This window comes from Apostichopus japonicus, chromosome 12, assembly GCF_037975245.1.
Source record: "Apostichopus japonicus isolate 1M-3 chromosome 12, ASM3797524v1, whole genome shotgun sequence".
Lineage (NCBI taxonomy): Eukaryota > Metazoa > Echinodermata > Holothuroidea > Aspidochirotida > Stichopodidae > Apostichopus > Apostichopus japonicus.
Genome location: NC_092572.1, coordinates 26,985,284 through 27,000,534, shown reverse-complemented (window position 1 = coordinate 27,000,534; position 15,251 = coordinate 26,985,284). Strand labels below are relative to the sequence as shown.

The 15,251-nt window shown below is 32.5% G+C and overlaps 1 protein-coding gene across 1 annotated transcript in view; it reads right to left on the bottom strand.

Annotated features, from left to right (window-relative positions):
- The window catches only part of LOC139976804 (uncharacterized), a 104,446-nt gene that overhangs the window by 43,934 nt on the left and 45,261 nt on the right, over positions 1-15,251 (bottom strand). The window contains exons 18-35 of the mRNA XM_071985596.1: positions 13,644-13,664; positions 11,075-11,095; positions 10,563-10,583; positions 9,656-9,676; positions 8,729-8,749; positions 8,217-8,237; positions 7,746-7,766; positions 7,228-7,248; positions 6,260-6,280; positions 5,744-5,764; positions 4,896-4,916; positions 4,380-4,400; positions 3,533-3,553; positions 3,018-3,038; positions 2,356-2,376; positions 1,910-1,930; positions 1,448-1,483; positions 726-746 (exon numbers count right to left, since the gene is read on the bottom strand). Coding sequence (XP_071841697.1) covers positions 726-746; positions 1,448-1,483; positions 1,910-1,930; positions 2,356-2,376; positions 3,018-3,038; positions 3,533-3,553; positions 4,380-4,400; positions 4,896-4,916; positions 5,744-5,764; positions 6,260-6,280; positions 7,228-7,248; positions 7,746-7,766; positions 8,217-8,237; positions 8,729-8,749; positions 9,656-9,676; positions 10,563-10,583; positions 11,075-11,095; positions 13,644-13,664 — 393 coding nt within the window. The remainder of the gene's footprint in view (positions 1-725; positions 747-1,447; positions 1,484-1,909; positions 1,931-2,355; positions 2,377-3,017; positions 3,039-3,532; positions 3,554-4,379; positions 4,401-4,895; positions 4,917-5,743; positions 5,765-6,259; positions 6,281-7,227; positions 7,249-7,745; positions 7,767-8,216; positions 8,238-8,728; positions 8,750-9,655; positions 9,677-10,562; positions 10,584-11,074; positions 11,096-13,643; positions 13,665-15,251) is intronic.

The window sequence follows — 15,251 nt, the reverse complement described above, 5'->3', positions numbered from 1 at the left end:
TTTCAATGAATTAAATCTCTGCTACCATGCATGAGAACAACACGTTAATTAAAAGAAAATATCATCTCAGGTGACGGATCTGTATATGATTATTGATGTCTTCTTGACTTACAAATAAAAGTAAAAAATCACCTGAAGTGACGTATTGACACTCTCTTAAAATCTTACACTTCGTATCTTTTTGTACTAAGAAATGCTGTAGGGATTTTTTTTTTGGGGGGGGGTGGAGATACAGATATTATTCCATGACTTCGCTAAGCAGTCAATTATTTTCTAAGAAATCAACTAAGCAATCAACTTCTTGTAGTCAAAATACTAATTTATGGATTAAAATATACAACTCAATGTGTATCCTGCACTGTCTTCGACTGAAAGTAAACAATTTTTTTTTTAAAATCTCGCTATTTTAGGAACACAGAATTCTGATTCATCAAATGCAACATCAATTGTGAATATTACATTTCATTAAAACTCGTGAATATAAAGGAAATTGTCATCTGAGGAGAAAATTCTTTATAAGATTCTTGATGTCTTCTTGATTTACAAATGATTATAAAAACAAAGGCACTTTCACCTGAAGTGTCGTATTGACATTATTCATTCTGTTGCTTCCGAATGCATTGACGAACAATTGAAAAATCTAAATATTGATGTAGGCTCCTATTCATTGAGTATAGAGACATCTGATTAGTTTCTTGGCAATAGTCACGAAGTATTAAACTTACGTTTAGAGGAAACATCTTCGACTGAAAGTAAACAAAATTCATACCAAAAGAATGACTATTTCAAGAAACACAGATCTCAGTTTCATCAAAAGCATCCAATAGAAGCATATATGGAGAGAAGGTAGAGCTTTTTTATTCTGATACCCAAGTACTTCACATTAGTTGTAGTTATTGCAATGAATTAAATCTCTGCTACCATGCATGAGAACAACATGTGAATTAAAAGAAAATATCATCTCAAGTGACAGATTTGTATATGATTATTGATGTCTTCTGGACTTACAAATAAAAAAAAAATCACCTGAAGTGACGTATTGACATTATCCAGTCTATTGCTTCCAAATGCAATGACGAAATATCAAAGAAATCTGACACTTCATATCTTTATGTAATAAGAAATGCTATAGGGATTTTTTGGGGGGTTTGTAGATACCAAAAATATTCCATTACTTCGCTAAGCAGTCAATAATTTTCTAAAAACCAACCAAGCAATCAACTTCTTGTAGTCAAAATACTAATTTATGGATTGTAATATACAACTCATATTGTGAACAATAGTAACAGTATAAATATATGAAATGGAATTGTAGAGTCTCTCCCAAAAATCCGATTAAGTTATCAGTATTTCAAATAACTGAATAAAGTGATATTCTAGAAAGTATTTATACAGGTCTCTAATCATTTAAAAAAAAGACAACTGATTAGTTTGTGGCACTACTCACAAAAAAATGTACTTCGTGCGGAAGGAACATCTCTCACTGAAAATAAATAAAATTCATGAATAAACTTTCAATTGCTATGATAATTCACAAGCACTATATATTATTTGTGAATATTACATTAATATGCAACACTGTGACCATGAATGAAAACAACATGTTGTTAAAAAATAGAAATAACACCTGAGGTGAAGGATCTATATACAGTATGATACTTGATGGATTCTTGAATGCAAAACATTTACAGGTAATGTTTTGTACTACAGGACTCCCATTTTGATTTGTTTGTTACAGTATAGCAAACATTAATGAATTGCACAGTCTTTAGCTACTAAACAATTCGATTAAATTATAAGAATTTCAAATGAAAAAATGATATCAACAAAAATGTTGATGGTCTCTATTCATTGAAAACAAAGACATCTTATAAGTTTCTTGACACTTGCCACTAAGTACTTAATTTACGTTTAGAGGAAACAACTTCGACTGAAAGTAAACAAAATTTTAAAAAAAAATCTCGCTATTTTAGGATCACAGAATTCTGATTCATCAAATGCAACCATTAGAAGCATATATGTAGAGAAACTACAGCTCCTCAATTCTGATACCCAAGTATTACACATCAATTGTGAATATAACATTTCATTAAAACTCTGTTACCAGGAATGAGAACAACACGTGAATAAAAAGGAAATCGTCATCTGAGGAGAAAATTCTGTATAAGATTCTTGATGTCTTCTTGATTTACAAATGATTAGAAAACAGAGACACTTTCACCATTATTTGTTCTGTTGCTTCCGAATGCATTGACGAACAATTGAAAAATCTAAATATTGATGTAGGTCCCTATTCATTGAGTATACATACATCTGATTAGTTTCTTGGCACTAGTCACGAAGTATTCAACTTACGTTTACAGGAAACATCTTCGACTGAAAGTAAACAAAATTCATAACAAAAGAATGACTATTTCAAGAAACACAGATCTCAGTTTCATCAAAAGCATCCAATAGAAGCATATATGGAGAGAAGGTAGAGCTTTTTTATTCTGATACCCAAGTACTTCACATTAGTTGTGAATATTGCAATGAAATAAGTCTCTGCTACCATGCATGAGAAGAACATGTGAATTAAAAGAAAATATCATCTCAGGTGTGACAGTATCCAGTATATTGCTTCCAAATGCAATGACGAAATATTAAAAAATCTGACACTTCATTTTTTTTTTTGTAATAAGAAATGCTATAGGGATTTTTTGGGGGGTTTGGAGATACCGAAAATATTCCATTACTTCGCTAAGCAGTCAATAATTTTCTAAGAAATCAGCTAAGCAATCAACTTCTTGTAGTCAAAATACTAATTTATGGATTAAAATATACAACTCAATGTGTAACAGTATAAATATATACAATGCAGTTGAAGACTCTCTACCCAAAAAATCCGTTTCAGTTATCACTATTTCAAATGAGTGCACAAATTGATATCCAAGAAAATATTTATATAGGTCTCTAATCATTTAAACAAAAGGCATCTTATTAGTTTCTTGGTACTACACACAAAATGCTATACTTACGTGGGTAAGAAGCTTCTCTGACTGTAATCAATTAAATTCATGTATAAAGTTTCAAGTCCAGGACACACAGAAATCAGACTCATCAATTGCATAAAAATGGAAGAATATATGGGAGAAAACTACAGCTTCTCTTTCATGATACACAAGCACTATGTAAAATTTGGAAATATTACAATTAATTGCAACTATGTGACTATGCATCAGAAAAACATGTTGTAAGAGAGAGAAATAACATCTGGCATAAATGATCTGTATATGATTGTTGATGCCTGCTCGAAGGCAAAATATTAAAGAGTTTGAGTGAAATACAAAACCGAGATTTGTGATTTTCTTGTAACTCTACAGCATACACCATGGAATTGTACAGTCTCTACCAAAAATTGTATGAGTTATCATAATTTAAATTGACTGCACAAGGTGATATCCAAGAAACTATTGATGCAGTCTATATTCACTTAAAATAAAGACATCTTATAATTAGTTGCTTGGTACTACTCACAAAATGATATACTTACGTGGGTAAGAAGCTTTTCTGACTGTAATCAAACCAAATTCATGAATAAAGCTTCAAGTGCAGGAAACACAGTACTCAGATTCATCAATTGCATCCAATAGGAAGCACTCATGGAAAAAAGTACAGCTTTTGTTTACTGTTGCACAAGAACCATGTAATATTTTTGAATATGACAATTAATTGCAACACTGTGACCATGCATGAGAACAACATGTTGTTAAAGGGAGACATAACACTTAACACGAAGATCTGTATACAATACTTGATACATTTTTCAAGGCTATATCTTAACAAGTTAAGGATTGCAATGAAAAACTCCCTTAGTGATTAGTTTGTAAAAGTGTAGCATAAACAATGGAATTGTACAGTTTCTGACTACCAAAACATCCGTTTAAATTATCGGATTTTCAAATGACGGACCACTGTCATTTGGTTTGCAGATACAGAAAATATTCCATAACTTTGCTAAGCAGTCAATAATTTTCTAAAAAATCAACTAAGCAATCAACTTCTTGACTTACAATTGAAAAACAATCACATGAAGTAACGTATTGACATTATCATTACTTCGCTAAGCAGTCAATAATTTTCTAAGAAATCAATTAAGCAATCAACTTCTTGTAGTCAAAATACTTATTTATGGATTATAATATGGAACTCAATGTGTAACAGTATTAATATATACAATGCAATTGTAGACTCTCTAACCACAAAATCCGTTTCAGTTGTCACTTTTTCAAATGAATGCACAAATTGATATCCAAGAAAATATTTATATAGGTCTCTAATCACTTAAACAAAGACATATCGTTAGTTGCTTGGAACTAGACACAAAATACTATACTTACGTGGGTAAGAAGCTTCTCTGACTGTAATCAATTAAATTCATGTATAAAGTTTCAAGTGCAGGACACACAGAAATCAGACTCATCAATTGCATACAAATGGAAGAATATATGGGAGAAAACTACAGCTTCTCTTTCATGATACACAAGCACTATGTATAATTTGTGAATATTACAATTAATTGCAACTATGTGATCATGCATTAGAACAACATGTTGTAAAAGAGAGAAATAACATCTGGCATAAATGATCTGTATATAATTGTTTATGCCTGCTCGAAGGCAAAATATTAAAGAGTTTGAGTGAAATACAAAACCGAGATTTGTGATTATCTTGTAACACTACAGCATACACCATGGAATTGTACAGTCTCTACCAAACATTGTATGAGTTATCATAATTTAAATTGACTGCATAAAGTGATATCCAAGAAACTATTGATGCAGGTCTATATTCACTTAAAATAAAGACATCTTATAATTAGTTGCTTGGTACTACCCACAAAATGATATACTTACTTGGGTAAGAAGCTTTTCTGACTGTAATCAAACCAAATTCATGAATAAAGTTTCAAGTGCAGGAAACACAGTACTCAAATTCATCAATTGCATACAATATGAAGCACTCATGGGAGAAAAGTACAGCTTTTGTTTACTGTTGCACAAGAACCATGTAATATTTTTGAATATGACAATTAATTGCAACACTGTGACCATGCATGAGAACAACATGTTGTTAAAGGGAGACATAACACTTAACACGAAGATCTGTATACAATACTTGATACATTTTTCAGGGCTATATCTTAACAAGTTAAGGATTGCAATGAAAAACTCCCTTAGTGATTAGTTTGTAAAAGTGTAGCATAAACAATGGAATTGTACAGTTTTTGACTACCAAAACATCCGTTTAAATTATCGGATTTTCAAATGACGGACCACTGTCATTTGGTTTGCAGATACAGAAAATATAGCATAACTTTGCTAAGCAGTCAATAATTTTCTAAAAAATCAACTAAGCAATCAACTTCTTGACTTACAATTGAAAAACAATCACATGAAGTAACGTATTGACATTATCATTACTTCGCTAAGCAGTCAATAATTTTCTAAGAAATCAATTAAGCAATCAACTTCTTGTAGTCAAAATACTTATTTATGGATTATAATATGGAACTCAATGTGTAACAGTATTAATATATACAATGCAATTGTAGACTCTCTAACCACAAAATCCGTTTCAGTTGTCACTTTTTCAAATGAATGCACAAATTGATATCCAAGAAAATATTTATATAGGTCTCTAATCACTTAAACAAAGACATATCGTTAGTTGCTTGGAACTAGACACAAAATACTATACTTACGTGGGTAAGAAGCTTCTCTGACTGTAATCAATTAAATTCATGTATAAAGTTTCAAGTGCAGGACACACAGAAATCAGACTCATCAATTGCATACAAATGGAAGAATATATGGGAGAAAACTACAGCTTCTCTTTCATGATACACAAGCACTATGTATAATTTGTGAATATTACAATTAATTGCAACTATGTGATCATGCATTAGAACAACATGTTGTAAAAGAGAGAAATAACATCTGGCATAAATGATCTGTATATGATTGTTTATGCCTGCTCGATTGCAAAATATTAAAGAGTTTGAGTGAAATACAAAACCGAGATTTGTGATTATCTTGTAACACTACAGCATACACCATGGAATTGTACAGTCTCTACCAAACATTGTATGAGTTATCATAATTTAAATTGACTGCATAAAGTGATATCCAAGAAACTATTGATGCAGGTCTATATTCACTTAAAATAAAGACATCTTATAATTGGTTGCTTGGTACTACCCACAAAATGATATACTTACTTGGGTAAGAAGCTTTTCTGACTGTAATCAAACCAAATTCATGAATAAAGCTTCAAGTGCAGGAAACACAGTACTCAAATTCATCAATTGCATACAATAGGAAGCACTCATGGGAGAAAAGTACAGCTTTTGCTTACTGATACACAAGAACGATGTAATATTTTTGAATATGACAATTAATTGCAACACTGTGACCGTGCATGAGAACAACATGTTGTTAAAGGGAGACATAACACTTAACACGAAGATCTGTATACAATACTTGATACATTTTTCAGGGCTATATCTTAACAAGTTAAGGATTGCAATGAAAAACTCCCTTAGTGATTAGTTTGTAAAAGTGTAGCATAAACAATGGAATTGTACAGTTTCTGACTACCAAAAAAATTCTGTTTAAATTATCGGGTTTTCAAATGACGGACCACTGTCTTTTGGTTTGGAGATACAGAAAATATTCCATTACTTTTCTAAGCAGTCAATAATTTTCTAAGAAATCAACTAAGCAATCAACTTCTTGACTTACAATTGAAAAAAAAAATCATTTGAAGTAAAGTATTGACATTATCCAGTCTATTGCTCCCAAATGCAATGACGAATTATTTAAAAGTCTGACAATTCATACTATTTTGTAAAAAAAATGCTATAGGGATGTTTTTGGGGTTTGGAGATGCAGAAAATATTCCATTACTTCGCTAAGCAGTCAATAATTTTCTAAGAAATCAATTAAGCAATCAACTTCTTGTAGTCAAAATACTTATTTATGGATTATAATATGGAACTCAATGTGTAACAGTATTAATATATACAATGCAATTGTAGACTCTCTACCCACAAAATCCGTTTCAGTTGTCACTTTTTCAAATGAATGCACAATTGATATCCAAGAAAATATTTATATAGGTCTCTACTCATTTAAACAAAGACATATCGTTAGTTGCTTTGAACTAGACACAAAATACTATACTTACGTGGGTAAGCAGCTTCTCTGACTGTAATCAATTAAATTCATGTATAAAGTTTCAAGTGCAGGACACACAGAGATCAGACTCATCAATTGCATAAAAAAATGGAAGAATATATGGGAGAAAACTACAGCTATTCTTTCATAATACACAAGCACTATGTAAAATTTGTGAATATTACAATTAATTGCAACTATGTGACCATGCATCATAACAACATGGTGTAAAAGAGAGAAATACCATCTGGCATGAATGATCTCTTAATGATTGTTGATGCCTGCTCGAAGGCAAAATGTTAACGAGTTTGAGTTTAATACAAAACCGAGATTTGTGATTATCTTATAACACTACAGCATACATCATGGAATTGTACAGTCTCTACCTAAAGATTGTTTTTAAATTGTCAGAATTTCAAATGACTGAACAAATTGATATCCAAGAAACTATTGATGCAGGTCTTAATTCACTTAAAATAAAGTCATCTTATAAGTTTCTTGGTACTACTCACAAAATAATATACTTACTTGGGTAAGAAGCTTTTCTGACTGTAATCAAACAAAATTCATGAATAAAGTTTCAAGTGCAGGAAACACAGTACTCAAATTCATCAATTGCATCCAATAGGAAGCACTCATGGGAGAAAAGTGCAGCTTTTGTTTTCTGATACATAAGAACCATGTAATATTTTTGAATATGACAATTAATTGTAACACTGTGACCATGCATGAGAACAACATGTTGTTATAGGGAGACATAACACTGAAAGTAAAGATCTGTATACGATACTTGATACATTTTTCAAGGCAAAATATTTACAAGTTAAGGATTGCAATGAAAATTCCCTTTGTGATAAGCTTGTAAAACTGTAGCATAAACAATGGAATTGTACAGTTTCTAACTACCAAAAAATCCGTTTAAAGTATCGGATTTTTAAATGACTGAACAAATTGATATCTCGTTAGTTGCTTGGTACTAGACACAAATACTATTCTTACGTGGGTATGAAGCTTTTGTGGCTGTAATAAAACAAAATTCATGAACAAAGTTTCACTTACAGGAAACACAGGACTCAGACTCATCAAGTGCATAAAACTAGAAGCATATATGGAGAAAACTACAGCTTTTCCTTTCTGTTAACCAGCACTATGTTTTATTTGTAAATATTACAATTAATTGCAACACTCTGACCATGCATCAGTAAACCATGTTAACACCTGAGGTGAAGAATTTGTATTTGATACTTGATGCTTCGTAAAGGCAAAATATTTATATACAGGTTAAAGATTGTAATTAAGAACTCCCATTGTGATTAGCTTGTAAAATTGTAGCATAAACGATTGAATTGTTAAGCCTCTAGCTACCCAAAAATCCGTTTATATTATAAGAATTTCGAATGACTGAACAAATTGATATCCAAAACAAATATCTATACATGTCTATATACATTGACCTAAAATAAAGACATATTATTAGTTGCTTGGTAATACTCACAAAATAGTATACTTACTTGGGTTAAAAGCTTCTCTGACTGTAATAAAACAGAATAAATTCAAGTGCAGTAAACACAGTACTCAGACTCATCATTTGCATCCAATAGGAAGCAGGCATCGAAGAAAACTTTCTTTTCTGAAAGACAAGCAAGGATGTGCCCACTCTGGGCGGCACTGGCCCGCCTCGCCCAGCACTAAAAATTACCGCCCAGCACTGTCTTAAAAATCGGGAATTCCGCCCACCACTATTTTTATCTAAACTCCCGTCATTCCGAACAATATATTCAACAACTGGGCCTAGCCCTTGTCAAAATCATACCAATAATGATGCATCAGTTACGCATGCTCGACACATTACTTACCAGGTACGTAATATATTTTAATAAAACAATGTAAATTGTTAGCAAAACTAGTACTTGTGTATGTGCTTAAAAAGCTACACAAGTGCCAGCATCTGGCATCTGAGCACCTTCAAGAATAGGACAGCGATCAGTATACCCGGCACTCAGAAAATCCTGGGCACATCCCTGCACAATCACCATGTAATATGTTTGAATATGGAAATTAATTGCAACACTGTGACCTACATGAGAACAACATGTTGTTAAGGGGAGACATAACACTTTAGGTGAAGCTCCGTATACGATACTTGATGCCCTTTTCATGGCAAAATATTTACAAGTTAAGGATTGTAATGAAAAACTCCCTTTGTGATTAGCTTGTAAAAGTGTAGCATAAACAATGGAATTGTACAGTTTCTAACTTTCAAAAAATCCGTTTAAATTATCGGATTCTTAAATGACTGAACAAATTGATATCAAATTCAAATATCTATACATGTCTACAAATTGATATCCAAGAAAATATTGATGTAGGCCTGCATTCACCTAAAATAAAGACATCTTATTAATTTCTTGGTGCTTTTCACAAAATACTATACTTACGTTGGTAGGAAGCATGTCTGACTGTGATAAAAAAATCATAAATTAAAAAACAAACGGGAAACACAGAACCCAGATTCTTAAATTGTATCCAAATGGAAGCATATATGGAAGAAAACTACAGCTTTTCTTGTCTGATTCAAAACCACTTTGCGATATTTGTGAATATTACAATTAGTTGCAACCCTGTGGTAATGCATGAGAACGACATGTTATTTGTAAGGAGAAATAACACCTGAGGTGAAGGATCTGTATATAATACTTAATGCCTTCTTAAAGGCAAATATTTACAGGTTATGCATTGTAATACAGAAATGCCATGGTGACTAGCGTTTGACAGTGTAAAATTTACCATGACATTTTACAGTCTCTACCAACACATTGTTTTAAGTGATGAGATTTTAAATGACTGAACAAATGATATTCAAGAAAATTCATAAAAAAAAGACTTGCAATTTTAGGAAACACAAAACTCAGATTCATCAATTGCATCCAATGAGAAGCATATATGGAAGGAAACTACAGCTCTTCGAATCTTATACCGAAGTACTTCAGAATACTTGTGAATATACCAATTAATTAAAATTCTTTGATCATGTATGAGAACAACATGTTGTTAAAGGGAGAATTAACAACAGACATGAATGATCTATTATACTTGATGCCTTCTTATAGGCAACATATTCACAGTGTTGAGTGTAGTATAGAACTCACGTTTGTGATTATCTTGTTACAGTATGACATATACCATAGAATTGTACAGTCTCTACCAAAAAATCGATAGAAGTCATCAAAATTTCATATGACTGAGCACATTGATATACAAGAAAATATGATGCAGGTCTACATTCACTTAAAATAAAGACATCTTATTAGTGTCTTGGTACTACTTACAAAATACTATACTTACGTCGGAAAGTAGCGTCTCGGACTGTGATCAAATAAAATACAAGGATAAACTCCAATTGCACGAATCACAGAACCCAGATTGGTAAATTGCATCCAAATGGAAACATGTATGGAAGAAAACTACGGGCTTATCTTTTGTGATACAAAAACACTTTGCGTTATTTGTGAATATTACAATTAAATGCAACTCTGTGGTCATGCATGAGAACAACATGTTATGGAAGGGAGAAATAACACCTGAGTTGAGGGATCTGTGTATGACACTTGATGCCTTCTTAAAGGCAGATATTTACAGGTTATGCATTGTAATACAGAAATGCCGTGGTGATTAGGTTGTTACAGTATAATATATAACATGGAATTGTACAGTCTCTACCAAAATATCGTCTTAAGTTATCAGAATTTAAATGAGAGAACAAATTGATATTAAAGACAATATTGATAAAGGTTTCTATTCATTTAAAATAAAGACATCCGATTAGTTTGACACTTGTCACGAAGGGACTAACTTACGTTTATAGAAAACATCTCCGACTGAAAGTAAACAAAATTCATGAAAAAAAAACTATTTAAGGAAACACAGAACTCAGATTCATCAATTGCATCCAATCAGAATAATATATGGAAAGAAACTACAGCTTTTCTATTCTGATACACAACCACTACAGTTTACTTGTGAAAATTACAATTAATTAAAACTCTTTGGTCATGCATGAGAATAACATTTTATTAAAGGGAGAATTACCAACTGACATGAAGGATCTATGATACTTGATGCCTTCTCAAAGGCAAGATTTTTACAGTGATGATGGTAGTACACAACTCACGTTTGTGATGATCTTGTTACAGTATGACATATACCATAGAATTGTACAGTCTCTACCAAAACATCCTTTTAAGTTATCATGATTTCAAATGACTGAACAAATTGATATCCACGAAATATTAATGAAGGTCTTCATTTAATTGAATTATTACTAGAAAATTACATGCGTAAAAAGTAAATCTGACATTAATTAAACACAACTCATGAATAAACTTTCAATTGCATGGAACATATAACTCAGATTCATCAATTGTATCCAATTAGAAGCATTTATGGAAGACAACTACATACTTTCTATTCTGATACAAAAGCACTTTGCGTTATTTGTGAATATTACAGTTAATTGCAACTCTGTAGCCATACATGAGAACATGTTGTTAAAGGGTGAAAGACCATCTAACGTACATGGAGGATCTGTTTATGGTACTTGATGCATTCTTGAAGGAAATATATTAACAGTGATGAAGTGTAATACAGAACTCACATTTGTGATTACCTTGTAACAGTATAAAATATTCCATGGAATTGTACAGTGTCTTCCAAAAGTTCCATTTAAAATATTACAATTTTAAATGACTAAACAAATTGGTATCCAAGAAAATCTTGATACAGTCTCTATTAATTTAAACTAAATACATCTGATCACATGGAACTTGCGCTCTAAATGGTGGGTGCTTCTACATAGCAAGGTTTGCAGTTCACCCACCCTGTAGTATTTGAGTAACCATTTTAACCCTAGGAGTCACAAACATACTCTAGCACCAGCACAGCTCAACAAATTTCATACACTGATATTGTGTGACTTCAAATGACTTTCAACTCTACCAATATATAAGGATTCTTCTGCTTACTAATATGGCTACACACAAGATGTATGACATGCACTCAATTCTGTTTTTGCAGTTACAATGATATGGTCCTTGCTCTAACTACCATGGATCCACAAATTAAGTATAATTTACAACATTTAGTTATGCCTCTGATCTTTGACCTCTACATATTCTTCTTACTAAAAAGAATCATGTAAATAAGCACTACGCGATTTGTCGATTAAAAGGGATTGAGTTCATCCAATGTTCACTTTTGAAGTTATCATGTTAGTTTTCAATTTGTGACCTCTGGTTACTTTAAGCAATGTTTCAACTCAAAGAACTGTATGATACTTGTACCTACTGATGCAAATTCAGCTATTAAGGTTCCTTTCAATTTAACCATGATTATTCTCTGACTTTCTCTACGACAATCGATTGGATTCTTCTTCCAATCACTTAGTGTGATGTTCCATCAAGCTTCAAAGCGTTGTCTGTTGTTGACTTTAACTGCATAGTGGATATCTTTGCTATGAATAAACCATCTGCATTTCATGGGTTTTACCATTTTTCACCCTCTTCCAACCCAACACAGTATAAAATACAATCACTTCTGATATGCACCAGTTGCATGTGGTAACTATTTGACACGTCTTGGCAAACTTGTAACATTATAACATGTACCATGGAATTGCAGATAGCCACATGTCTTGCAACCATTCAAAAACAGCAGGCTCAAACTTCAGGCAATTTCCTTGCTAAATACCATTGGATTTCACCATGCACATGTAAACTAACATCCACTTGCATTTTTCTGTCAGTGCAAGACCAATGCTGCCTTCGTATTAATTCAAAGGAAAAACAAGTCAGAATTTGATTTTAGCCAGAAGAGTTACAGCTAAAATAGTTAAATTGTAAGCCTGAAGAATGAAGTAAGAGAAGGTTAATATAGAAAGATTAATAGCTTTATAACTGCCAAATGTAGGCTGCATACACATATCTCCTGTTTCAAACATTGGTCACATTGTCTGTGCATTGGTATATTGGATTATATATACAAACATCTAATATTATCCTGGATAAAATTGAAGAGTCACTTGTGATGTGAAACAGCTAGCGATTATTTGTATTGGCTGCCATATAGGTCATATCTAGTTCTGGTAGACTAATTGAGAAGCTGCTGTCTCTGAAATCACTGCGGTTACCTTTGAAGAATTCTCTGACTGACACTTCTGGAAACAACTTTTTTTTCACACATCTGGTTGTCAACAATCAGAATTGTAACTGTGCCACATGTATGTCACAGTACGTTGGGCTTATTGTTTCAAGACAGAGGGAATCAGAATTTTAATTGTATAAATATTTATAATAACCAAAAATGAAGATAGTAGTTCTAGCAGTTTATAACATTTTTTTTTACATATTACTGAACAAAAATGGTACTTACATTTCCTGGAAACACCTTCAACTGTTATAACAATTCATATGTTTCAGCAGAAGAAAAACATTGAATTAAGTTTCAATCTTCATCAATCGTAAACACAATGATAAACAATACAACGCTTCTCTTCTAATACTGCGCTTATGGGTATTTCAAGTTTGGTACATATCTGCATGTAAATGACTTTTTGCATGTATGGGTATGAAACATATTTGTAAATATGTGTACTTTCTGCAAGAGATTGGAATGGTTACTTACTGTGCTGTTAAGTGAAAATAAAACTCAATATTTTTAAAATAGAATCCTAATGACCATTCAATATTGACCAACGGTTGACAACCTGAAGTAATCAGAATTTCAATTCCCTTCTTTGAAATCAGTTATGGAAGCCTCCATAACAATTTTCAGAATTGTGCATTGTTCTCAAAGTTGTGTTAAATGCAGTAAACAGTGCTGACAGATTAACATGGAAATAATATAGGAAGACATAATTTAAAAAGTGCAATGTAGAGAATTAATAGGTATACTTAAAACTGCAACCTGAGAAAATAAAACTTCATTGTTTTTTGTTTGTTTTTTATTTGAATTAGATTTCTTGTGGACTGTATTAATCAAAACTATTTGTGGTGCAGTAACTACATCTAGGTCTTATGAATATCTCACATGCATGGCAACAAAATGGAAATATGAGCTTTCTGGAAGACGTTTACCAAGCAAAAGCTAGAACACCATAACGCGCAGTAGTTCACACCGGATTTATCACATGGAAAAGTGTGTCTCAATGAATGAACTCATTTGGCACCTGAATTTAGGCGCAAGCAGTTTTCATAGCTCGCCCGTCTACATTCATCACCTGAAACAACTGACTGTTTTTTTGACGGTGCATTCCGAGTAGTATAATGCTTCACCCCCCCCCCCACATTTTTGTGCAACACGTGTTCGAGCAGTACAGCGTTAAGCCTACATCTAACTTCCTCCATACCAAGTTACACGATAGACAAGATTAATAGACAAATTTGGGGAATATTGGGAGATTTTTTTTGATTCGTCATTCGCAATGCACTTGCTTTATTTGGAGATCTATACACTTTCTCTGAGTTTCAGAGGTCCAGTGTATATATAATAAAGTTGCATTGTGTGTTTTGATAAAGACAATTGTATTTCCAACATATGGGCACATTGTTTAAGCAGTCAATCCGAATAATTAAGGTAAATATTAGGTAGATATATAGGCTAGAGCTAAGATCAACATATACTTAGGCTAGCCGGATACTAGGGGTGACAGTTGCTCCGTAGTCAATGGCTACCTTTAGGCATGGTTCAGTAGTCTGGTGTGCACCTAACTTGTAGGATATGCCTAAAAGCCTGACACTGTTACAATTTGCAGAATGACAGCTGACTGTGCCTTATCATTTAGCTTACTCAATTTCAGATTGCCACTGTCATGAGGTGAATATGGTGATCAGTTTCATTGGCCATTAAATAAATAGATCAAAGTGGTAATGACAAAAAACCAAGACGCGTGCACCAACACAATAATATGCTCACCACACTTATGTTACAACAGTCTGCCAAGCTGTTGGCTCAGCCCATGAAAGCCCACGGTATAATTCC